Source organism: Sminthopsis crassicaudata, chromosome 3 (assembly GCF_048593235.1).
Source record: "Sminthopsis crassicaudata isolate SCR6 chromosome 3, ASM4859323v1, whole genome shotgun sequence".
Classification (NCBI taxonomy): domain Eukaryota; kingdom Metazoa; phylum Chordata; class Mammalia; order Dasyuromorphia; family Dasyuridae; genus Sminthopsis; species Sminthopsis crassicaudata.
The window spans coordinates 514,387,006-514,413,437 of NC_133619.1; the positions used below are offsets into that span (position 1 = coordinate 514,387,006).

Genomic DNA, 26,432 nt, shown 5'->3' on the forward strand with positions numbered 1-26,432 from the left:
ATACACAGAGGCAAAAAAAGATCTATTGCAGTTGAGGGAAAGAAGGCAGGGTGACTATTAGGATTACAGAGTGAGAACTCAGGTTGTCTGGACAGTGACAAGGTGAGAACTCAGGTTGTCTAGACAGTGACAAGATGAGAATTCAGGTTGTCTGGACAATTACAAGGTGAGAATTCAGGTTGACTTGACAGTTCTCTGGCTCAGACCTTTGGTTCGGGCCTTTAAAGGGAGTTTACACCTTAGAATTCTAAGAGGAGCAAGTTCATTGGTGGAACTATTTCCCCACGCCCCATTGAGTTCTCACCTGCCTATTCTCTGGGAGGAGATCTGTAAAATCTTTTCCTCTGTGCACAGGTTTCTTGGGAGCTCTGAATGTCCTCCAGCTCTTGTCCTTTCTCAAATCAGACTGGTCTTCTTTCAGCCTGCCTGGTGTCAAAACTCTATCCCAGAGTCGATTCTCTCAGACCCCATGCTGCCCTTCTTTTATCCTCCCAGAGAATAGGCAGGTGAGACTCAATGGGGCATGGGGAAATAGTTCCACCAATGAACTTGCTCCTCTTAGAATTCCTAAGGTATAAACTCCCTTTAAAGGCCCGAACCAAAGGTCTGAGCCAGAGAACTGTCAAGTCAACCTGAATTCTCACCTTGTCACTGTCCAGACAATCTGAGTTCTCACCTGGTAATCCTAACAGGTGATGAGCATTGTTTGAACTTTGATCTCATTAGATTTGGCTCAAAATGGGAATGTCATACATATTTAGTTTCATATACAAACTTGTCTTACCCTATAGAGAAGTAAGAGGGGAAAGGAGGCTAATAGAAAGGAGGACAGAAGTAGAAGGGGAAAGGGATAAGAAAAGGGGGAGAGTCTGAAAAAGGGAAGGGTAAATTTAGGGTGATGGTGATCAGAAGTAAAACACTGATGGAGGAGGGAAAGAAGAACTGGGTTTGAATACTATCTCTGCTACTACTACCAAGGTGACCTTGAGCAAAACAATCATTATAGTAACTAATATTAGTATTATAATAGCTAGCATAATTGGACACATTTCCCTTGGCTTTTAACATTGATTGGAGGGCTTTAGAGTGGACTACCAAAGTTCTCCCAGTATTTCCTTGAGAGAGGGCAGAAACTGCAATTCTCTGACTCATTGTCTACTTTGTCTGCTAATTTGCCTGGTTTTTACTCCAAAGAACAAAATGCTCTCTGGTCTGCTGCCCCCTCTTCCCTTCCCAACCCTCCCCCTTTCCTACCTCCTTTTATGTCTTTTTTTTCTTCATTAGATTATAAATCATTATTCATTAGCTAGATTAGTCTTCATTAAATTATAAGCTCCTTAATGACAAGGACTGTCTTTAGTTTCATTAATTGTCTCCCCAATGCTTAACTGTGTGCCTGGTACTGTTATGTGCTTAATAAATGTTAAATGGATTGAGTATGGCACTTTTAAGATTTGCAAAATGCTTTAGAAACATTGCCTCATTTTATCATCTTGATATATCTGTGAGGTAAGTATTATTATTATCATCTCTATTTTACAGATGAGAAAACTGAGACTGAGAGGGGGTAAGCAACTTGATTAGAGTTAGGCAGGTAATCTAAGGCTGGTCTAATTGACTTGCAAGTCTAGAACCTTTATCTACTTCGCTATCTAGCATTTTCTTAGGGCTCTATAAAAATGAAACCTAAGGTTCTTTTCACTTCCTTTACAAGCCAGTATACTCTTACCAACTTGTTATTTCAGTGTCATTTTTTGAAACAGGGACTCAAAATTGAATGAGGATGGGACTCACGGGGTTTGGCCACTAAATATTGGATATGGAAATGTTGAATCCAAAAAGTATATTGAGGTTATAGATTAGTATCAGAAGGTGTTTCAGAACAATTTGTAAGCTTGGACCTTCTCCAAATCAAGAAGCAAAGATGTTATTAAACTACTTAAAAGCATGTACAATTCCATAATTCATATGAGGTTTTAACCTGAAGTAAAGCCTTTAAGGAGGAAGCTTAAATGCAAGGTGGGACCAGTTCCTAATGACCCTGGACTCCATGAGGCAGGAGTTGGAAGTGGGAATAGGGGTGGGGCAGGGATCACACCATTACAGTACAAATAGATTTTTTATAAGTAAAATATCACCTTGGGGGCTGACATCATAACTTGGATTTCTGATTGGATACTGTTAATTTTTGAAGTTGGGAACAAAAGGCCCCCTTAAAGCCAAATAATCCTATCAGTGCTCCTCCCTGTTTGTCTCTGGGAATAGTTTGGGCTGTGAAATCCAGGCTTTCCTTAAATAGTTGCTATGAAGGAGCTGCCCAGCTCAAGTTCTGGGGGTCTTCACCCTCATCAGGACTAGAATTAGGAAGCATCCAGGATAGGTACCCCCTTCCTTGTCTTCTCTTCTTGGCTATCCTCAAACAAAATCATCATAGAGCCCCACATTGTGAGACCTCTAGGAAGAGCTTAGCTTGCTTATAGAGTAAGGTTTATTAAGTCATTTAACAGCCATGGCTTCAGTTAAAGTATTCAGCAACCTCTGATGATTTCTTGGAGCAGTTGCCCAGTAAATCCGTAATTACAATATCTCTGGGTTGTTGTTTTTTAATAAATTCCCTTTAATTGCAGCATTAAGCCCCAGATGTCATATTTCCAGGTTTCCAGCTTGGCCCTAAACCAAGCTGGAAAAGACAGCTGTTCCAATCATAGGCTTGTTCAGAGAAATATGTAAAATAAACCAATGGACTTGATCCAGTTGCTCTACAACTAGAAACTGCTAGGCCAAGACTCAGTGTGATGGATCACACAAGCAAGCATACTCGTGGTCTGTGGGAAAAGAGCTTCCCTTTAGGCTCGCAACTGCTTTGAAGCACTTTGGGGTTAAAGGTAATTGGCATTGCCCTTGTCTTTGCCATTGGTCCTTTCCAGTACATTTGTAGCCAAACCACTACTCTTAGGAACCCTGTCTTTAAAGTTTTCATTGATTTTTGAAGAAGAAACAAGATATATTTTTTGGCTTAAATAATGTATTAAATTTCATTTGATAAGTGAATTGGTTGTAGCTTTTTTTAATTGGTCATGTAACTAATAAACCTATTAGTTTTAAATAGCTTCCTCCCACATAGGAAAAAGAATACTACATCGAGAGCCTCAATTTCAGACAAAATGAATTTTCCTAGTCTTTTTCATACCCTTCTTCAGTCTGTTATTAGCAATCCTGATTTCTAGCTTTTCCCTATTTGGGTATAATGTATTGAACTTATCCTTATAAAATACAAATCATAGGCCTTGGTATTGGAAGGGATAATCCTGATCATGTAATCCAACCCCTTCATTTTACAGATGAAAAACAGGTCTAGAGAAATTAAATTACTTGTTCAAGGAATTATCAGCTGGAATTTGAATCTAGATAATAGTATCATAGATTAGAATAGAAGAAATCTTACAAAATCTAATTATTTTAAGTTACATTAATCATATTAATTTAGATCAGATTAATTAATAATTAATGCTAATAAAACCATATTCTATAATTCATTTTCATTGCAGCTTGAAAGCATGTATTAAGAACTAGTTTATGCAAAGCCCTGAGTTAGGCACTGGGAGTACAAAAACAAAATAGTCCCTGTCCTCAGGGAATTTACATCCTACTGGCTTTTTTTACTTTGTATTCTGGGATGTAGGATTCCAAAAAGAGAAGTTGTAAGCAGCTCTGTGAAGAAGATTTTTTTATCAGCTATAATTCTGATATTCTTCAGTATCTTATTTCTGTCATTTGGAGCCAAGTAGAAGTTATATTTCTCTTCCATTTAACTGTCTTTAAAATACTTAAAAATAATGATCATCATACCCATTCCACTTTCTTCTGTTCTTCTGGTTAAACTTCTCATCTGTTGTCTTTCTGCCAAAATATCTTAGAGGGTAAATCTAGGAAATTTTATTCAATTAAATAGGAAAATAAAATAAGCCTTAAAGATGGTTGGAAAGCTATGCACAAGCATTCCATGGTTCTTGAACACATTAGAGGACCAAGAGGGGAGGCACAATATGGTGTCCAAGCAGTCAAAAGTTTTAACAAATTCCTTGTACCACAGCTCATATATTTTAGGAGAGTCCCTAAGGTTCTCAAAATCAGTTCATTCTTATTTTAAACATAATTCCACCAAACTTGGTGATTTGGTTACAAAGCTAATGGGAGTTTTGAAAGACAGATCAGAAACAGCTTACTCAAAGGAGGGAGACAGCTGGGAGAATCTAATTGATTGAGAACAGGGAGAAATGATAGTTAATGATGAAGAAAATAGAAAAAATCTAAATATACTTAGAAACACTTGAGGGCCATCAGTGTAATGACAAAATCTTCTACACCTCAGGAGACACTATAGACACCTATATTATAATACAGTGATGAGCCATGAAGGCATTATGTATAGTACCCTGAAAAGAACAAGGAATTTGAAGTCAAGAACATGGAATTTATGTAAAATGAAAGACTTAGACTGGGTGGTAGACCATGAATCAGTGAGAAGAATACTCCACCCACATATGAATTTCAACTGTCATTACCTGTCTGCTCCTCATCTCTAAAATACAGTGTTTAGGTGACTTTCAAGGCCTTTCTACTTCTGAATTTGTTATCCTATGACCTCATTAATGCTCTTCTATTCTTAAAACAATGATCGTACATATAACCAAGAAAATGTTTGATTTTGCTCAATCACCAGTTAAAGAAGTCAAGGGAGTGTATAATAACTTTCCTATCGAGATTTTAATGGGAGTCCACAATGTTTTTTAATATTATATCATAGTGTAATTGGTTTTCTTTGTAATCTTTTGTAATTTATTTTGTATATTTAAAACTATTATTCTAAAAAGAAACCCATAGGTTTTAACAAACTGCCAAGAGTCCATGATACACAAAAACATGTTAAGAAATCTTATTTTAGATAGATTTTTACCTCAAATTAATAAACTTTAAAAGAAATGATGCTTCAGTCTCAATTGTCTAGAAAACTGAGGTTCATAGAATAATTCATTTTCTAAAGGTTTATAAATTTGAATTCATGTCATTATATATCCTACTACTGAATAAAAACTGGGAGAATAGGTTTGGTGTTTTTGTGGTGATTTTTTTTAAACTCAATAAAAACTGGGAGAGTAGATTTGGTGTTTTGTGGGTTTTTTTTTTTTAAGGTCAAGCAAATATTCATATGTCACAGAAGAAAGAATTATGAATTCTCTAATTATTAGAAGAAGAAATAAAAATATGCTAAGGTCCCTGCATTTTCCCTTCCTGATGCCTTACTGAAAAATGAGTATATTAACATATGAGTATATTAGCACATTGGTTGGTTGGGTTGGTCCTCTCGAAGAGAACCAAAATGACATCACTGTGTAAGAGTTTAGTTACAATGTATCACACTCTGGCTGATTAGACCAATATGAATTCAGAATGCTCTAGCACAGGTCGAGCACAAATAGTTCATGTGAACATTTGGAGTGGACTCGCTAACCCTGCACATTTTGTGTTTCTTTTGAGCTACTGCAATTCTGCTTCGCTCTGCATCTTTTCTGATAAGGGCACACTGTGCTGAGTAGTACTGGTGTCTCCCGTGTCATGCAATCAGTTCTAAAGTTCTTAATACAATCCTTTAGTGTCCTTATATCACTTTTTCTGTTCACCACATGAGTGCTTGCCATATGTGAATTCTCCATAAAATAGTCTTTTTGGCAAGTATACATTTGATCTGAACATTGTGGCCAGCCCAGCAGAGTTGTGCTCTCTGCAATAGAGATTGAATATTTGGCAGTTTAGTTCAAGAAATTACCTTAGTATCTGTTATCTTATCAAATGATGTTCAGAATGTTCCCAAGACAATTCAAATGGAAGCAGTTCAGTTTCCTGGCATAGTGCCAGTATACTGTCCAAGTTTTAAAGGCACACAACAGTGAGGTCAGCGCCAAGGGCTCTGTAGACCTTCAGTTTGATTGTCCACCTAATACCTCTTCTTTCCCACCCTTTCTTTTGGAGTCTCCCAAACACTGAGCTAGCTCTGGTGATTAGGAATTTGTGTCTCCCTGGAGAGTATACTGCCAAGATAACTTAGCCACAGCATTCTAATGGTTCCACATATGGGTGACATGGTGCTGGCTCCCGGGAGTACCTGTGTATTCTTGGTGTTAATTCTTAAGCCAAAATTAGCACAAGCAACAGAATCTGTGCTTTGATACTTTGTTGCTTCACAGATTCAGAGGCTGTATTGAGTGCACAATCATTTGCAAACAAAAAAATCATGAGCCAGTATTCCCTCACTTTAATTTTTGGTTTATAGCCTTTTCAAGTTGAATCATTTATCATCAGTGTGGTAGCTAACCTTGATGCCGTATTCATTCTCAATGACAACATGGCCAAAAACACATTTTAAAAAGTGTGGGAGCAAACACACAGACTTGTTGCATCCAATTGGTGACTCAGAAAGCTTGAAAGCATTGTCCATTGTGCAGAACCCAGGCAAGCATGCCTTTGTGAAATTGACGTTGTAACAATACTGATGGACTTTTCTGGGCAATCACATTTTGATATAATTTTCCATAAGCCCTCAAAAAACTGGCGGTTTCAAAGGCCTTGGTATGTTCTACAAACATGGCATTTCTTCTGGAATTGTAGGGCAACAAACAGCATATTGACCATTCTTCGAGCCTTCTGACGTCACACTGGCTTTCAGGTAGATGACCATCATTCAGGTGAAGGATCAGTCTATTAAGGAAGACTGGCAAGAATCTTGCCAGCAGTGACTATGAGAGAGACACTCCTATGATCGTTCTAAGAGATTACACACTCCCTACCCCAATACCAAGACATCTCCATTGCTCATCTCTATTACCAGAATAGGAAGGTTCATTTTTTTGTGTGTCAGTGATGGATGGAGTATTCCACGTTGGCACCCAATTCGATCACACATTTTCCATGTTCTTGTCCCATTTGCTTTATACTCAGTGTAAACCAGAGCTTAGGCCAAGTGTTTAAGATTAAGCCAATTTAGTTAGCCAATATTAAGCATCTACTGTGTGCTAAGAACTAGAGATAGAAAATAGGGAAAATCTACTCCCAAGCATCTTACAATCTAATGGGAAACAAATATGTAAAAACAAGTGATAAATAATTAAGAAAAGAAAGGCTCTAGAGTTAAGATGGGTTGGATATGATTGTGTAGATGAGATTTTAACTGGGACTTAAAAGAAGCTAAGAAGTAGAGATAAATACTAAGAGTATTCCCAGCATTGAAAACAGCCAGAGAAAAGACCTGCAGTTAAGAGATAGTGTATTGTATTCGGAACAGCCAGCAGACCAGTGAAAAGAATGGGCTATGAGTACCAGAGGATTTTGTATTTCATGCTGGAAGTAATAGGGAGACACTGGAGTTTATTGATCAAAGGAATGTCATTTAAAAAAAAAAAACTTCAGAAAGTGTGATAATATATATCACATTTTGCCAACTTTAAAGTGCTAAAATACTTATTATGATGATTATGATTATCACCTGCTTTTTTTTTTTTTTTTTTTTTTTTTTTTTTTGGTAGCCACAAAGGAAGTAGGCAGAAAAGGAAAGCAGGCTCCCTAGGGCCCTGTGTCTCACAGCCATCAGTCTCACAGCAACAAGATGCTGGGAAGGCCTGTATGAACTTGAATATAAAGGAAACTGTGAAGATCCAGAGCTAAGGAATGCAGAAAATATAAAGATTGAATTAAGACGAGAAACAAAACAGAACTTAGTTTCTGATTCTCCTGTAATATAGACTTTTACAGCACTGCTGGGACAGAATTTATATTTCTTGTTTTAAAGATTTAGCACAAAGTTTCAGGATTAGTTCCACTTTTTCCATTGGCTTTACGCTAAAGACTTTGATAACATGTAATACTTCATAAAAAGTGTCTTTAATACTTGAATAATTAAAATGGTGTTAGTGCCTCTTCCTTGATACTTCTTAATCTTTAATAGGCATTTTTCACAGGTTTCCATATTTTTATTTTTTTAATTAGTTTTTATTGATTAGTTTCTGTTTCTTACATCACAGTGCTATCTCATATATCCTTTCCTCTCATCCTCCCATAGAACTGTCTCATATGATAGCTAATATTTTTAGAGAGGAAAAAATCCAGCATGTTTGATCAATACTTTTTAAAAAGAGAAGTCTGAAAGCATGCATGATATGTAAAAACTTGTGGGCTTCCCACCTCCATAGAAGATAGGTTTTGGAGGTTTCTTCTCCTATCTCTTCATTTAAATCCCGCTTAATTTTTATATTTTTGTTAGATTTAATTTTGTTTTTTTTGGTGTGCCATTTTTTACATTTACATTATTGTCAGTACTATATATATTATTTACTTGGCTCTGCTTATTTCATTCTGCATCTCAATATGTGTAGATTTTTCCATACTTCTCCATTTTTCACACACATCATTTCTCATTGCACAACAATATTCCATTATATTCATATACTTCAATTTGTTTAGCCATTCTCCAGGGAATAGGCATATACTTTTATTTCTAATTCTTAGCATTCACAAAAAAATACAGCTATAAATACTTTGCAGTACATGGGGACTTTTTTTATCAATGACTTTGGAATATAAGCCAAGTAATGGAGTCTCTAAATCAAAGAATATTAGCACTTAAGTCACTTTATTTATGTAATGCTAAATTGTTTTTCAAAATGGTTATACCATTTCCCAGCTCTGCCGACAATATATTTGTGTGCCTTTCTATCTTCCATCTCTCCAACTACTGACTGTTGTCAATTTTTGTTATTTTCACCAATTTATAGAGTGTGAGGTAAAATCTCAGGATTATTTTGATTTGCATATATTTTCATGAGAGAGCTATTTGTTAGTATCCTTTGACCATTTATCTGTTGGAGAATGATGGTACTCATACCTGTGTATGTCTGTGTATTTGTGTGTGTGTGATTTTTTTTTTTTTAATCAAACCCTTATCAGAGAAATTTGGTAATCAAAACAATTTTTAAAAAAAATCTTTGGCTACTTCCCTTCTAATCCTAAATACATTAATGTTGTTTGTGGAGAAGCTTAACATTTTTAGGTTCCCTCTTCTGTTGCAAACACAGTGTTAAGTTCCTTCGGTTACTTTATTTATTTATTTTTTGGTGTTGTTCTTGCTGGCTCTTCCCTTCATCCCTGATCTCTTCTTCTCATTTTTACCCTTTTACCTCTGGGTTTTGTTTATTAGTTCCTTTCTCTTTCTTTTTATCTGACTATATTTCTTCCCCCTCTTTTTTGCCTCAATTACCAGGTAGATTCCTTCTTCCTCTCTTCCCCTTCAGATAATCCTGCTTCTTTAATTTTTAAATTGCATTTTTTATAACCTTTCCCCAAAAAAGATTTCTGAGATTCTCTTCATTATCCATCATTTCTTTCTGTTTACTCCAGACCCTTGCTCTCTGATTTATCACTTCCATAATTATCTGGTCTCTCTTTTCTCTATATTCTTCATGCAATCAAATCTTCCAAGGTGTCTATTCTAGGCTTTCCCCTATGGGTACTTTCTGCCACTATCTTATATGGCTTGCTTCTATGGCTTCGATTCCTCTTCTTCATTGTGTCCTATTTCCAGAACAACGTTAGTTATTTCAGATATCAGAAAGGGCACTGCCCCTCCCCAAAGAGGTCCCTGATTATACAGCCAACTACTGGTCTGTACTATTTCTTAATGACCCTTTTTTTTTTTTCCTACATTTGCCTAGAAATCTTCCCTGGGTTTATATTGTCCCCGTCCTTTTAGCTTCCAATTGCCCCAACGATTCTAACTCCACTCCCTCCCAAGACAGTAGACATTTCTGCCCCCTGCCCCAATACAACCATTACTCTGTAAGCTCTTCTTTTAAAGATGGCCACAAAGGTCACCATTTCTTCATTGCTAGCTCTTGACTTGAACCTGGCACATCACTTACTCCTCTCTGTATCTGTTCTCCCCTCAGGAAATTTGAACCTTCCCATGTTGTAATGTCTCATCCCCACCCCCCCAAAAAATGCATTTCATGTGTAGGCAGAGTGCTGCCAACTTCTGTCCTTAATATCTCATCTGCTTCTTCTCTATTATCTCTACTAGATTTCCACCTGCACCTCTGTCTTAATGTATATTTAGAAAAAACAAATATCTTACTGGTCTCTTGTCACTTTGTTGCTGTGACTAGTCTTGCTTGCTGTGTTGCATTTTATTCTGCTCCTCTTGCATGTCTGTTGTTGGGAGCATTCAGGAAACAATCTCCTGAGCAAATTTTCTTATTTTGATTGCAAAATTCACATTTCATTAGCCTAGGTCTGTGCCTCACCTGACTTTTGCATGGTCAGAACTGGCTCCATCTGGGTGCTCTTTCCCTCAGGCTTGGGGGAGGAATACGTGTGCATGCACATGTACACACACACACACACACACACACACACACACACACACACACCCCAGGCTGTGTCCTGTCCTGTGCCCTCTGTTTCTCAGTTCTGTAGCCTAGCACTTGCCAGCTCAGTTTTTACAGTGCTTGTGCTTCCAGATTAAGTCCCCCAGCCAGCTTTTGCTCCTGAAGGGCTATGGCTTTCAGAGACCCCAGCAAAATTCCACAGCCCAAAATAATTGTCTTGTAGTACTGGAGAGAAAGAATAGGGACAAGGGTGCAGAGACAAATTTTGATGTAAACTCATATCTTGTCCATGGGGTCTGCTGCTGTAGCCTTGGTGCCATTCCAGTAGAAGGAGGAATCAGTTAGCTTCTGTTCCTAAGTTTGAGTTTATTTGTTGTTTTTTTTGTTTGTTTGTTTGTTTTTTAACCTTTTGGATTCTGACTTCTATAGACCATGGGAAAAGCTGTTTTATCTTTGGCATATAATTTCTGTTTAGAGAACTTTGAGAGGTCATAGGTCTAAAAGAGAAAAGGTCAAGTCTGCCATTAACAAAATGGTCACTCATGTGACCCAGAAATGCCCCCACAAGTTTTTTTAATTTTGTTTTGTTTTGGTTTTTTTGTTAAAAAATCACATCTACTGATAACGGATGTACTGTTCCACTGCTAAGTCGGTTCTGTGACAACAGGTGGCAAGCCATCCTAAAAGCTTTGCTAACTCGGTATAGCCAGACCTTGCTCCCTACTTGGCAAATAAAGTAGATACGAGTAAAATTTTTCAGAAGATTAAATTTTCTCAAAATTAAACAAGAAGATAATCTACGGTTCTTTAGGCATAAATACTTATGATAAGCTTAAACTGTAATAAGTACCATAAATATCATAGACTGATATGTTTGAGTTTGGAAAAGGGAAAGATTTTTTGGAAGAGGTGGTATTTGAACTTGAAAAAGTATATAGATTTTGGCAAATAGAGATTGGAGGGGAGAAAAGGGAGTGATATACCAGTGGAGGTAATAATATACGAAAAGGCACAGAGACAAGAGTGTTTTCCTGGATTAGAAAGTGCATGAAGGAGGGTAGTAAAAAATGTGATGAGGCTGGAAAGGGATACTGAGAAAAGCTCATGTAAAGAAAGTAATGAATGTCATAATGAAAAGATAGCCTTGAGAGCACCTTGCCTAATCAGCAAGCATTTATGCAGTGCTTACTTTGTGTCAGGCACTATGCTTGGCATTGACAAGCAAAGAGAAAGACAATCCCTGCTTTCAGATACCTTATACTCTTATCATGTTAAAAGAGAGCTAGAGATAAAGGAAGGACACTAAGGTTGGGCTGATGGTTAAGCCCAGACCATGAGTGCTGACTGATTAAGGGTTCTGCTTCAAAATAGAGATGTCAGGAAGAATTTACTTCTTTGACTCTGAATAAGTCACTTGCCATTACTTGGTCTAAATGAAGGAACCTGACTAGTCAAAAAGACATTTCTAAGATTCTTTCCAGCTTGAAATGTCTAGACATAGGTAAAAGACCGACCCCATAACATAGCATGGGAAAGACAGGCACTAAACTTTGCTCTACTCTTTGGAAAATTATCAATAAATATTTTTTATAGAGCCCTAGCTGGCTTATCTGGAATTCAATCAGCAGGAGCTCTATTGATGGACATATTCTACATGCAGCTTTGCTATAGTGATAACTTATTCATAAAGATGACTGAGGCAGCACAATATCCTAATGTTTCTGAATTATTACTGAAAGATTTAATTAGGTTCTGTACCATTTTCATATTCAGCCTTTTTTTGAAAATTAAATTCCCCCTTTAAAATCGATAATATCAAAATATGGATACATATGAGACTATTATTACCACCTTTTTCTGAGCTTTCCCTACTATACTGTATCATAAAAATGTTAATTATTATTGTATTACTGTATATATAATTCTTCATCCTTTGAACATCTAAAACTGAAAACAATTGATAGAAGTTCCAATTTTTAGGCTTTATGTAAGGGAAAATTTCCTAATAGTTAGATATGTCTAGAAATGAAGTGAGTTGCCTCCTAAGCCTAGTAAAATCCCTCCCTAGAAGATGTTAAACATGAGTTAAATAGCCACTAATAATAGATTGTAGAAGAAAATTTTATTCAGATATGATTGGATTCTAGCTCTGATATTCTCTGATTCTGTGTTCAGATTGTACTAGATATGACCTTGAATATTTCTTTTCTAGATGTTTTATGTGCTATAGAGTACTTAAAGACTTTGAACCTAGTTTGTTTGTTGTTGTTGTTGTTTTAGTTTCTATAGCAACCTCTCATTGCTTTGGACCCACCTTTTTTTATGGAAACATTCATGCTTTATGCCGATAAAAAAATATTTTTTAGTTCATGGGTCACATAAAAAACAGGAATTGTGCTGAATTTAGCCATAGTTTGCTGACCCTTTTACTCTCTATTCTATGTAAAAAGTTTTTTAACCTCTTTTATGTCTTGGATCCTTTGTCAATTTTATTAAAACCTGTAGACTCCTCATAATCCAGTTTTTAAATGCATAAATTAAAATATATCAAATTATAAAGGAAATCAATTATATTTAAATACAGTTATCTGTAGAGAGCCACAGACAGTGGGGGAACTCTGGGTGAGGCATAAGACCGTTCAGTCCAGAGGGAAGCTGCTGGTGATGTCTGGCTCAGTTCTCATCTCCCTTTGGGGCATCTCAGCCTTCCTGAGAAGTCAGGAGTGGGGGGTGGGGGTGGGGGTGGGGATATGACAACCTATGTTCCACTTGAAACAGAGATACGTGCAATAAAAGTGGCATTTACATATTAATAGCAGGGTGCTTATAGTTAACATATGTGCAGTGTGCTGTGGTAATATAATGGCACTATAGTTAGGACATGCTCAGTGTGCTGTAGTGACGTAATTGTACTAAGGTATTTAGGAGCTGAGAGAACTTGAAATAAACCGACTCTATCTTTGACCATCAATGTGGGGGACTCAGGCTGGTCCTAAAATACTCCAGAGAGCTAGTCAGGACAGTATATTTTGGCACCCCGGCATGGGGGCTCTAGAAAGCATACTACAGTTATCAAAATATTTAAAAACAAATCCATGGACTCCAGGTTAGGAATAACTGCTCTACTTGCAATTGCTCCTTTTAGAAGGGAAAAAACTAAGGGACTTAGAAAAATGAAGTGACTAATGTAAAATCAGTGAATAAGCAAAGGAACTTAACTTCAAACCCATCTCCTGATCCAGTCTAGGATTCTTTCTGACATACCACACTACCAAGAAATTTATATTTCATAACTTAACCATCAGTGAGAGTGAGAATGGTCAGATGACCCTGTGGTGGATAAGGGCAGGTAGAGTACATGAAGCAGAAAAATAGATACTTCCCAATTATATATGAAATCTTTCTTTTTAATGAGTGTTAGAAAATTTCTTGTATCCTTTTCACACACACAAAAAAAAGATTTCATTTTCTGACTTAAGAGTAGCTAACACCAACCTTCCCCTTGTAATTATTTCTATCATCCATAGTCCACCTTAATAATCACTTCTTCCTAAAGCCTTTACTGACTACTAGCAACCTATTCGCATTCTTCCTCCTAACTTTGAAACAGTCTATACAACTCATTTGCCGATCCTGTATTTATTTTGTGTCCCAACCTAACAGTTGGGGAAATCAAAGGAGGTTTTCACAAAATTAATCAGTCAACAAATATTTATTAAATGCTTATTACAAGCCAGGCACTGTGGTAGGTCCTGGGAATATGACACATTCATTTCTCCCTTTTCCTGTCATCTCCCAAGAAACTTCTATTCTGTCAGTATTACAGGCCATCTAGACAGAGGAAATTAATTGATGAGCAGTTCAGGAAACAAATTACAATCCTAGCACAGAGGCTTAATATTGTTAGGGCAGTAACATAAGTTCATTACTCTACCTTAGTGCTATGACAGGAGATAGAAGTGAAAACAGTGTTTGTTAAATGTTTAGTCATCTAACATTAAAAGTAGTTCTCCTATTCAGTCTTACCTGGGAATTGATTAACCATCTAGCAAATACATATAGCATCTTGGGTACTTTGAAAGAAAAGACATGGTGTTTTTTTTAATACTGTTTCATTTTTTGTAATTACATGTAAAGATAGTTTCCAGCATTCATTTTTATAAGATTTGGAGTTCTAAATTTTTTTCCGTTCTTTTCTCTTCTCCCTCCCCAATATGACAAGCAGTCTACTATAGGTTATACATGTGCAATCATGGAAACATATTTCCACATTAGTTATGTTGTTAAAGAAGGAACAGAGCAAAAAGGGAAAAGCCAGATATGCAAAAAGTGAAAAAAAAGAATTCTTCAATCTGCATTCAAATGCCACAGTTCTTTCTCTGCCTATGAATAGCATTTTCCATGAGTCTTGTGGAATTGTCTTGAATCATTGTGTTGATAAGAACAACTAATTTCCTCAAGGGTAATCATCTGTACAATGTTGCTGTTACTGTATACAGTGTTCTCCTGGTTCTACTTATTTCATTCAGCATCAATTCATTTAAGTCTTTCTAGATTTTTTCTGAAATGCTCCTGCTCATCATTTTTATAGTAGTATAGTATATAACTTGTTCATCCATTCCCTAATTGATGGGCATCCCCACAATTTCCAATTTTTGTCACCACAAAAAGAGGTGCTATGAATATTTTTGTACAAGTAGGTCCTTTTCCTTCTTTTATTATCTCTTTGGGATACAGAATTAATAGTGGTATTGCTGTGTCAAAACAATTTGGTTTGCCCGTTGGGTGTAGTTCTAAATTGCTCTCCAGAATGATTAGATAAGTTCACAATTCCACCAATAATGCATTTGTGTTCTAGTTTTCCCACATCTTTTCCAACATTTATCATTTTCCTTTTCTTTCAGTGTTACCGATCTGATAGATATGAGGTAATACCTCAGTTGTTTTGATTTGCATTTCTCTCATCAATAGTAATTTAGACCATTTTTTCATCTGACTTTTAGCTTTAATTTTTTTATCTGAAAACTATCTGTTCATATCCTTTGATAATTTTTTCAATTGGGCAATGATTTGTATTCTTATGACTCACTTCTCTATATTTTTGAGACACTTCGTGTAAAAATTGTTTCTCAAATTTCTTCTTTTTTAAATCTTAATTGTATTCATTGGTTTTGTTTGTGCAAAACTTAATGTAATCAAAATTATACATTTTGTTTTTCATAATGTTCTCTATCTTTTGCCCAGTCATAAATTCTTCCCTTTTCCACAGATCTGATAAGTAAACTATTCGTTGTTCTCCTATGCTTACATTAACAGCCTTTATGTCTAACTCACGTACCTATTTTGACCCTATCTTGACATACAATATGAGATATTGATCTATGCCAATTTCCTGCCATACAAGTTTATAGTTTTCCTAGCAGTTTTTGTCAAATAGTAACTTGTTATCCTAGAAGCTAAAGAAAGAATTGAACAAATAGGAAATTTCATATAGTCATTTACTACTCTGTTTTTTGTATCTAATCTGTTTCACTGATCCACCACTCTATTTTCTTAGAAAATGCCAAATAATTTTGATGATTGAGATTTTATAGCATAGTTTTAAGTCTTGTACAACTAGGCCACCTTTCTTTGTGATTTTTTTCATTAATTCCCTTGATATTTTTGACCTTTGTTTTTCTGAGATTAATTTTATTTTTTTTCTAGCTCTATAAAATAATTTTTAGTAGTTTGACATGTGACACTGAATAAGTAAATTAATTTAGGTAGAATTATCATTTTAATTATATTATCTTGATCTACTCATGAGTAATTGATATTTTTCCCCATTGTTTAGACCTAAGTTTATTTGTGTGAAGTGTTTTGTAATTGTGTTTATTTAAGTGGAATTTCTCTTTCTGTCTCTTGCTGCTAAGCTTTGTTGGTACTATATAGAAATGTTGATTTATGTGCATTTATTTTATATCCTGAGACTTTGCTACAATTGTTATTTTAACAAGTTTTTAAATTGATTTTCTAAGTATACTATTATATCATCTGCAAAGAGCAATAGTTTTGTCTCCTCATTACCTATTCTAATTCCTTTAATTTCTTTTTTCTTGTTGCTAAAGCTAAAATTTCTAGTACAATATTAAATTGTAGTGGTGACAAAAGGGGCATTCTTGTTTCATACTGATCTTACATGGGAAAGCTATTCCCTTTACATATAATGCTTTACATATAATTACATTAGTAATGATTTTAGATACAAATTATTTATCATCTTAAGAAAAGCTCCATTTATTCCTATCATCTCCTAGTGTTTTTAATAGGAATGGGTGCTATAGTTTGTCAAAAGGTTTTTTTTTTCCCCTGCATCTATTGAGATAATATTATTTCTGTTGGTTTTGTTATTGATATGGTCAATTTTGCTAATAGTTTTTCTAATTTTGAACCATTCTTGCATTTCTGGTATAATTCTCACTTGATCATAGTGTATTATCCTCCTGAGAAATTGTCTCTTTGCTAATATTTTATTTAAATATTTTGCATCAGAATTCATTAGGGAAATTCATCTATAATTTTCTTTCTCTATTTTGGGTCTTCCTAGTTTAGATATAAGTACCATATTTGTGTCATAAGAGAATTTGATAGAACTCCTTCTTTGCCTATTTTCCCAAATAGTTTATATAGTATTAGAATTAATTGTCCTTTAAAGGTTTGGCAGAATGCATCTGGCCCTGTAGATTTTTTTTCTTAAGGAATTCATCTATGGCTTGTTCAATTTATTTCCTATTCTATTAATCTGGACAATTTATAGTTTTGCAAATATTCATCCTTAAAATTGTCAGATTCATTGCCATACTATTGAGCTTGGTGGTAAATTGAAACTTTTTGTTTTTGAAACTGATAATTTAATTTTCTTTTTTTTTTTTTAAATTCAAATTAAGCAAAAGTTGAACATGGTTTCCCCCCACAAAATCATCTTTTAGTTTTATTTATTAATTCAATAGTTTACTTACTTTTAATTTTATCTCTTTTGAGTTTCAGAATTTCTAATTAGCTGTTTAATTGCAGATTTTTCATTTTTCTAGCTTTTTTCGTTGCATGCCCTTCATTAACCTATTCTTTCTTTATTTTATTAATGTAAGATTGAGGTATGAAATTTACCCTAAGTCCTGCTTTGATTGTAACCCATAAATTTTGGTATGTTGTCTCATTATTGTCATTTTGTTTGATGAAATTCATTTTTTTTTAATCTTCCTCTTTCTTTCTTTCTTTCTTTCTTTTTTTTTTTAACTTGCTGAGGCAATTGGGGTTAGGTGACTTGCCCAGGGTCACACAGCTAGCAAGTATTAAGTGTCTGAGGCCAGATTTGAACCGAGGTCCTCCTGACTTCAGGGCTGGTGCTTTATCCACTGCACCACGTAACTGCCCTGATGAAATTCATTCTTTAAGATCAGATTATGTAGTTTGCAATTAATGTTTAATCTGTCTTTCCATGTTCTTTATTACATAAAATATTTATTGCATCATGATCTGAAAAGGATGCATTTAACATTTTTTTCCATTTGTGCTTTTCGTGTCGAGATTTTTTTTTTTTTTTTAAATCTTATACATGCTCAGGATTATACTTACTGCTGAGAAAAAGATATATTCCTTTCTGTCTTCATTCAGTTTTCCCAGAGGTTTATCATATCTAATATTTCCAAAATTCTATTCACCTCCTTAACTTTTTTCTTATTTATTTTTTATTAGATTTATCTAGTTCTGAGAGGCAGAGGTTGAGGTAATGTATGGTTTTACTGTCTATTTCTTCCTGTAACACATTTATCTTCTCCTCTAAGAATTTGGATGCTATGCCACTTAGTGCATATATGTTTAGTACTGATAATACCTAATTGTCTAAGGTACCTTTTAGCAAAATGTAGATCTCGTAATTAGATCTATTTTTGCTTTTGATTTATCTGAGATCAGATTTGTTACTTTTGTTTTTGTTTATGGTTTTATTGTCTATTTCTTCCTGTAACACATTTATCTTCTCCTCTAAGAATTTGGATGCTATGCCACTTAGTGCATATATGTTTAGTACTGATAATACCTAATTGTCTAAGGTACCTTTTAGCAAAATGTAGATCTCGTAATTAGATCTATTTTTGCTTTTGATTTATCTGAGATCAGGTTTGTTACTTTTGTTTTTGTTTTTTTAACTTAAGTTAAAGCATAATGTATTTCTTCTCCAGCCTTTTGCCTTTACTCTGTGTGTGCCTCTATGCTTCAAACGTGTTTCTTGTAAACAACATATTGTAGATTCTGGTTTCTAATCCATTGTTACCCATTTCCAGTTTATGGGAGAGTTCATCCCATTCATATTTACAGTTATGATTACTAGCTGTATATGTCTCTCCATCCTATTTTTCCCCTATTTATACTTTTCACTCCCTTTTCTTTCACCTTACCTTCTTGCCCCGCTTTTGACCACTGCCTCCCTCAATCTGCTTTCCCTTTTCTCAATCCCCTCTTTTTCTTTTTACCTTCATCCCCCTATTCTCTTTAGGATAAGGTAGATTTCTTTCCCCAAAAGTGAGTGTATGTTATTTTCTCTTTGAATCAAATCCAATGAAAATAATGTTCAAACACTGCTCACCCTCTCTTCCTTCCCTCTATTGTAGTAACTCTTTCATGTGATATAATTTACCTAATTCTGCTTCTCTCTGTTGTGTTATTTGAGAACAGTTCTTTTTTTCACTCCTTAATTTTTTCTTATCACATCAAAGTCAACTTTTACCCACACCCTTTGTCTAACTATTCTTTCTAACTGTTCTATTAGAGATATGGTTCTTAAGAGTATACATGTCATCTTTCCATGGGTAATAGTTTAACCTTATTAAAAACCATAGTTTTTTTTTCCTTTTTCTTTTTTCTTTCCTGTTTACTTTTTTATGTTTCTCCTGAATTTTATATTTGACGATCAGATTTTCTGTTCAGCTCTAGTCTTTTCATCAGGAACTTTTAAAAGTCTCCTTTTTCAATGAATGTCCATCTTTTTCAAGTTTCTTTGCCTTCCAGAATATGATATTCCAGGCCCTCTGATCCTTTAATGTAGAAGCTTAATTCTAGTAATCCTGACTGTGATTCCCCTTTCTGACAGCTTGCAGTATTTTCTCTTTGATCTGATAGTTCTGGAATTTAGCTACAGTATTTCTTAGAGTTTTCATTATAGAATCTCTTTTAGGAGGTGATAAGGAAGTGACTTTACACTCTGGTTCTAGAGTACCAATACAGTTTTCCTTGATAATTTCTTGAAAGATGTTATTCAGGCTCTCTCTGTTTTGTTTGTTTGCTTATTTGTTTTAATCATGGCTTTCACATAGTCCAATAATTCTTAAGTTACCTCTCATGATCTATTTTCTGGGTCATTTTTCCCCCAATGAGCTATTTTATATTTTCTTCTAGTTTTTCATTCTGCTAATTTTGTTTGGTTTCTTAATGTCTTATAAAATCATTAGCTTTCACTTGTTCAATTCTAATTTTTAAGGAGTTTTTTTTTCTTCAGTCAATTTTTTTTTTACAAGCTGTTGACTTATTTTTTCCATAATTCTCTTGCATAACTCATTTCTTTTCCCAGTTTTTCTTCTCCCTCTCCTACTTAATTTTTTGAGGGGGGCAACTCGGTGGTGCAGTGGATAGAGCACCAGTCCTGAAGTCAAGAGGACTGAGTTCAAATCTGGTCTCATACACTTAACACTTCCTACCTGAGTGATCCTGGGCAAGTCACTTAACCCCAATTGCCTCAGCCAAAAAGAAAAAGAAAAAAAATACTTTTTTTTTTTTTTTTTTCCTGAGGCTGGGTCACACAGCTAGGAAGTGTTAAGTGTCTGAGATCACATTTGAACTCGGGTCCTCCTGAATTCAAGGCTGGTGCTCTATCCACTGCGCCACCTAGCTGCCCCAGATACAGTATTTCTACCATAGATTAATTTAATATTAAATGTAGAATAAAGTTAGTATAACCTTTGCAGTAGTTTTGAATACTTCCTGTCATTTGAGTCTCATAGCAAGAATTCTGCAAGATGAGAAGGAAAAAGGAGAATCACTCCTGTTTTACACAACCAGTGTATACTATTTGTGAAGAGGCGCTGTATGAAATAGAACTAGGGAGAGAGCCTGTACCCAGATCACAAGAAGCCCTTCTTCCAGCATCAGTCACTTCTTTTTTTATCCTAAAAGAAGCAGGATATTGATGTGGTCTGGGGCTCAGGCAAATGATTTCTTATAAATTCCAACCATGCATGCCTTCCATGCATTAGACCAGATCTGTCATTTCAGTTGTACAAAGCAATGAACAAGGAGTTTCCCAGTTCAGATGAGCACAATGACTCTGACCTGATAGGCTAAGACATTAGCACATGGGCCGTGAGAAGAAAAGGAATTCCTCAGGATCACTCAGCCAGTATACATGAAATCAGCAAGCACTTATTTGGCACAAATGTATGTCAGACATTGTGCTAAGCAGTAGGGATAAAACAAATGGCAAAAACAGTTCCTGCCCTCAAGGAGCTCATAGTCCAAAGTGGGACAACATGCAGACAACCATGTACAGATAGACAAGATAAATTAAAGATAATCTTAGCAGAAATGTACTTGCATTCAAGAGGGTCTGTATAGGCTTCTTTGCAGAAGGTAGGATTTTCTTTTACTTTTTATTATTTTAAAAAAATAATAATAGCTTTTTATTTTTCAAAATATCTGTAAAGATAGGTTGACATCCATTCTTGCAATGTGTTCTAAATTTTTCTCCCTCCCTTCACTCCTCTCCCCTCTTCTGGACAGCAAGTAATTAATATATTATGATTATAATTATAATAATTATATAATATTGTAATTATAATTATATAATATATAATTATTAAATTATAATATTATAATATATTATAAGTAATATATTATGCTATGTGAGAAAACTTAGAAAAGGGGGAAAATGAGAAAGAAAAACAAACGATCAAACAATAACAGCAAAGGGGAAAATACTACATTGTGATCCACATTCAGTCCCCTTAATTTTCTCTCTGGATGTGGATAGCTCTCTCCCAACACAAGTCTATTGGAATTGCCTTGAATTACCTCATTATTGAAAAGAGCCAAGTTCATCAAAGTTGATCATTGATACGACTTATGATGTGGAGTTTGTCATCAAATGCTGGCAGGCACCAAAAGTTGGGATTTGGTCATGTGAAGAATTCGCAATGGTCATTCTCTTTGGCAAAAGGTAGATTTATTTAGGGGAATAGCTTACAGGCGAAATGAAGGGATACGATACCAGGAATGATAGGTATGAAATAGAGTTAGAAAGCATATGAAAGACAAATTCCTCAGTGGAACTTACAGAGCACCCCTTAAGGTTGGGGTTTGCCCTTCGCTGGCAGACTAAATCCTGGAAGAGACTTAGTACCCAAAAAGAGTTAATTAGCTTAAAGGAGAAGTGGGGTTGGGAAGCATAGTGCAGTTAGGGGAGATTTCAGAAGACAGACTGCCATGGCAGACTGACCCAAAGGAAAGTAGAGCCTTGGGCTGGCCCACAAGTAGGTTTTATAGGGAAACTTTAATTTCAGGGGCATGACAGATTTCTACAAAGGGTGATCTCAGGAGTTTGACATAACTTGGATTTCAAACTGGACCACCTCTCCAAAGGGTGGGACCATAGAGTTAAACTGATCTCTATCAGAGCCTTCTGCCTGCTTGCCTCAGGGATTTATTTTTATCAGTTCCTCTGCTAACCACACCCAACTTTGAAGACCTCATCCATCATCCACATAATTTTCTTGTTGCTGTATATAGTTTTCTCTTGATTCTGCTCACTTCACTTAGCATGGGTTTATGTAAGTCTCTCTAGGACTCTCTGAAGTCATCCTACTGATCATTTCTTATAGAACAATAATATTCCATAACATTCATATACCATAACTTATTCAGACATTTTCCAGCTGATAGATATCTACTCAGTTTCCAGTTCCTTGCCAATATAAAAAGGACTTCTCCAAATATTTTTGCACATGTAGGTCCTTTTCCCTTTTTTATGATCTCTTTGGGATACGGGCTCAGTAGAGACACTGCTGGATCAGAGTGTATGCACAGTTTGATAGCCCTTTGGGCATAGTTCCAAATTGTTCTCCAGAATAGTTGGATCTGTTCACAACTCCACCAACAATGCATCAGTGTCCCAGTTTTCCCACATCTCCTCTAACATTCATCATTATCTTTTCCTGTCATCTTAGCCAATCTGAGATGTGTAAAGTGATACCTTAGAGTTGTCTTAATTTGCATTTCTCCAGTCAATAGTGATTTAGAGTATTTTTTCATACGATTTGAAATGGCTCTAATTTTTTCATCTGAAAATTGTCTATTCATATCCTTTGACCATTTGTCAGTTGGGGAATGGCTTGTATTATAAATTTGAGTGAATTCTCTATATATTTTAGAAATGAAGTCATTATCAGAAACATTGGATGTAAAAATATTTTCCCAGTTTTTTGTTTCCTTTCTAATCTTAGCTGCATTGATTGTGTTTTGTACAAAAACTTTCACATTTAATATATCAGAATCATCCACTTTGCATTTATAATGTTCTCTAGTTCTTCTTTGGCTATAAATTCCTTCTTTCTTCACAAATCCAAGAAGTAAGACTATTCTTCTCCTAATTTATTTTAAGTATCATTCTATAGCTAAATCATGATGCAAGAGGGAAAGAATACTAGACAAGGGAGATACCTGGAGAAAATGCTAATAGTTGGCCAGGCATGGTGCCATACAGTTGTAATCTCTGCTGGCAGCCTCTGGGGACCTGAAGTTGCCAGATCTCAAACTGCAGGGCCTGAGCTGCAGTATTTGCTAGTATTAGTGCTAATATAGTAAGGTTGAAAACAGAGCAAGGTCAATGTGTGAAATGAGGTCCCAGAATGGTCCTGGTACATCCAACCTGGAAAAGACAGGGATACCCAGAGAGAAGACTCTGTGTGTGTGTGTGTGTGTGTGTGTGTGTGTGTGTGTGTGTGTGTGTGTGTGCTGTGTGTCTACACGTACAAATACATGGAGTTAAAAGAGTACCATGTTTTAGGAACATCAAAGAGGTCACTATTTTGGAGGAGTGTAAGAAGTAAAAAGACTGGACAGATAGGGGTAGGCACATCAGGTTATGAAAGGTTTTAAAAGCCAGAGAATTTGATATCTGATCATGGAGTATATAATAGGGAACCACTGGATTTTATTGAATGGGGTGAAGCAACAGGGTTGAATTTGTGCTTCAAAATTAGATCTTCCCAACTACAAGTACAGCTTGTCAGAAAAGTGTGCTGTACTGCCCTGTGCATAGTAGGTGCTTAATAACTTTCTTTTAGTCAAGTGGGAGAGATTTGAATTTTTAAAATGCTTAGCACAATACTTAGAACTTAACACTGGAGATGCCAAATATATATACATATACAAACAAACCTATATTTTTATATAGGTAATACTAAGTCCATTTACAAGGCAATTAAGGTGTTCCAGGTTAGAATTTCAGATTTACTGTCTGGAATTTGGCAGTGTCCCTCACATTCCCAGACCTCAGTTTCCTCTGAATCAGTCCCTGGCCTCTCCTTGCCTTTCTCCCCAGCCCCAGCCCCCTACATACACACACATACTTCTGCTCACTACCTGAATGATGAGAGAGCCTAAGTCCACTGCAAGTTGGTCCAGGTTCATGGACCATGACCCCGTCCAGCCCCGTCTCCCTGCCTAGAGTTCCCAGCAGCCCCGTGATGTAGCTTCTATTTCATTCTGGAGTAATTGATCACAGCTGTGGTAATTCAAGCATGCCTATTGTGAGCTCGCATGGCAAATGAAAGACTTGGCTTGTCAGGCCCAAATACATTGTCTGTGGGTGGTGTTAATATTCTGTTTTGGTTTGATTAACTGGCTTCACTGGAAAATCATTTAGAGAGGGAAGAACACTGTCAGCAGGAGGCAGAAAGCAAACAGTCCCACAACCAGCAAAAAAAAAAAAAAAAAAAAAAAGTTTGGCACAGAGAGTAAAGTTTTGACAACCTATCACCTGGAAAACCGCCAAATTAAGGGCAGCAGGTTTGGTTTGATTTTCCTGTAAGCACCGAAAACTGTAATTTTTAAGTCTGCTTGTCTGCTTCTGGGTGAGCTATGACAATTATTCTGTTACAAATGTACTCACACCACTATGAAAGAGGAATTCACAGTTCCCATTCTGTTGGGAGATAACTGGGGATCATCATAGACTTTTAGTTGGAAATTACCTCTGGAGTCCCCTCATGTGAAACTGACTCCTATTTTTCATAGAAGAACAAAGGTAATAGTATCTGTACTACCTACCTATGTCACAGAATTAAATAGAGGAAATTGCTTTATTAAACCTTAGCTATAAAAATGTGACTTATTATTAAATAAGAGGTAATGTGTTGTTTTTATCTTCCAGTGACAGACATCATACTTCCAGTGCCATTCCAGTTCCAAAGAGACAAAGTTCCATATTTGGGGGTGCAGAAGTTGGCTTTTCCACTGGGGTGACATCACCAGACAAAGGTCACCGTAAACGGGCCAGTTCAGAGAATGAGAGACTCCAGTATAAAACTCCTCCTCCCAGTTACAACTCAGCATTAGCCCAACCTGTGGCCACCATTAAGACTGCTGGAGAATCTGAGAAAAAAATGGCATCTTTGTCCTCTTCCTTAGATACCTCCTTAGACTTCTCTAAAGACAGTAAGAAAAAAGAAGCCGATTTTGATGATAATTTAAACAGGGGCCACATAAATGTGAACAGTAGCCAGGAGCCTCAGGAGCTGCTCCTTGGGCATCCTGGTGCAGTCAATGGCACCCTCCTTCCCAGAGAGCACAGCAGTGTGGCCTGCAGTGCGCAGCCGGAGGAGCTCCCTGCCACCAGCAGAGGGACTGAACTCCATTGTACTGTGGAACAGGCCGAAGAGATCATTGGCACAGAGGCGATGGGCTTGAGCTCAGGGGAGCAGCTGGAAGCATTTAACTGCATCCCAGTGGACAGGGCTGTGGCTGTGGAGTGTGATGAGCAAGTTCTGGGGGAATTTGAGGAGTTCTCCCGACGTATCTATGCACTGAATGAAAACGTGTCTAGCTTCCGCCGGCCACGCAAGAGCTCAGACAAGTGAGCATGGGTAGGAAGAAGTCATTGACTGGACCAGGACAGAGTGAATGATCACAAATGAAGATGAAGTTGCACTTATCCTTTGTATTAATTATGGAGCAAAATAAAACAGATTGAGTCTATTCCTCTGATGTTGGAAAATGGGCTTGGGGAAGTGAGCCAGGACATAGGGTCGTGTATGAATGGGCCAGGTAGATTTATACTCTGTTTCCATATATTTGCTTTTCAAATCTTACAGTTGGTTCTAGGTCTTTAGTCATTTTTTAGCTTGAAAGAGCTTCTTTCCAGTAAAAGCCACATTATAGGTATCCATCTGCTTCTGTTACATACAATATTGTTTTATCCTTGGATGGAAGATGATAATATATAAATCATAAAATGAATGAATATGTCTTTTATTGTTACTGTTTATCACAAGTAACATTCTTTTACCAATATTCAGAAACTGAATATCTAGGACCAGGTTTGCCCTGCTCCCAGAAAGATCCTTGGCCCTTTGTCTGGTTGAGGATTAATCTTGGTGATTTTCTCAAACACAGGTACATCACCCCAACAAATTATCTCCCTGGGCTGCTGTCACCCTAGGCTTTTCAGGTGTCGATTGTAATCTAAATAAGAAACTTGAGTGTATCAAATTCCTCTGTACTCTCTTAAATGGTCACACCATTTCTCCATTTAATATCAACACCTTTAGACATGGCCCTCAACAATTTCTTTCTTTCTTTCCTTCCTTCCTTCCTTCCTTCCTTCCTTCCTTCCTTCCTTCCTTCCTTCCTTCCTTCCTTCCTTCCTTCCTTCCTTCCTTCCTTCCTTCCTTCCTTCCTTCCTTCCTTCCT

At 36.2% G+C, this 26,432-nt stretch overlaps 1 protein-coding gene across 4 annotated transcripts in view; it reads left to right on the plus strand.

Moving 5' to 3' along the window:
* UVRAG (UV radiation resistance associated) overlaps nt 1-25,975 on the plus strand; it is a 424,520-nt gene extending 398,545 nt beyond the window's left edge. For all 4 annotated transcript variants that reach the window (XM_074304111.1, XM_074304114.1, XM_074304113.1 and 1 more), the window contains one exon: nt 24,895-25,975. In XM_074304111.1, the coding sequence (XP_074160212.1) occupies nt 24,895-25,600 (706 nt within the window). In that variant the 3' untranslated portion in view covers nt 25,601-25,975. The remainder of the gene's footprint in view (nt 1-24,894) is intronic.
* Nucleotides 25,976-26,432: the final 457 nt, after the last annotated feature.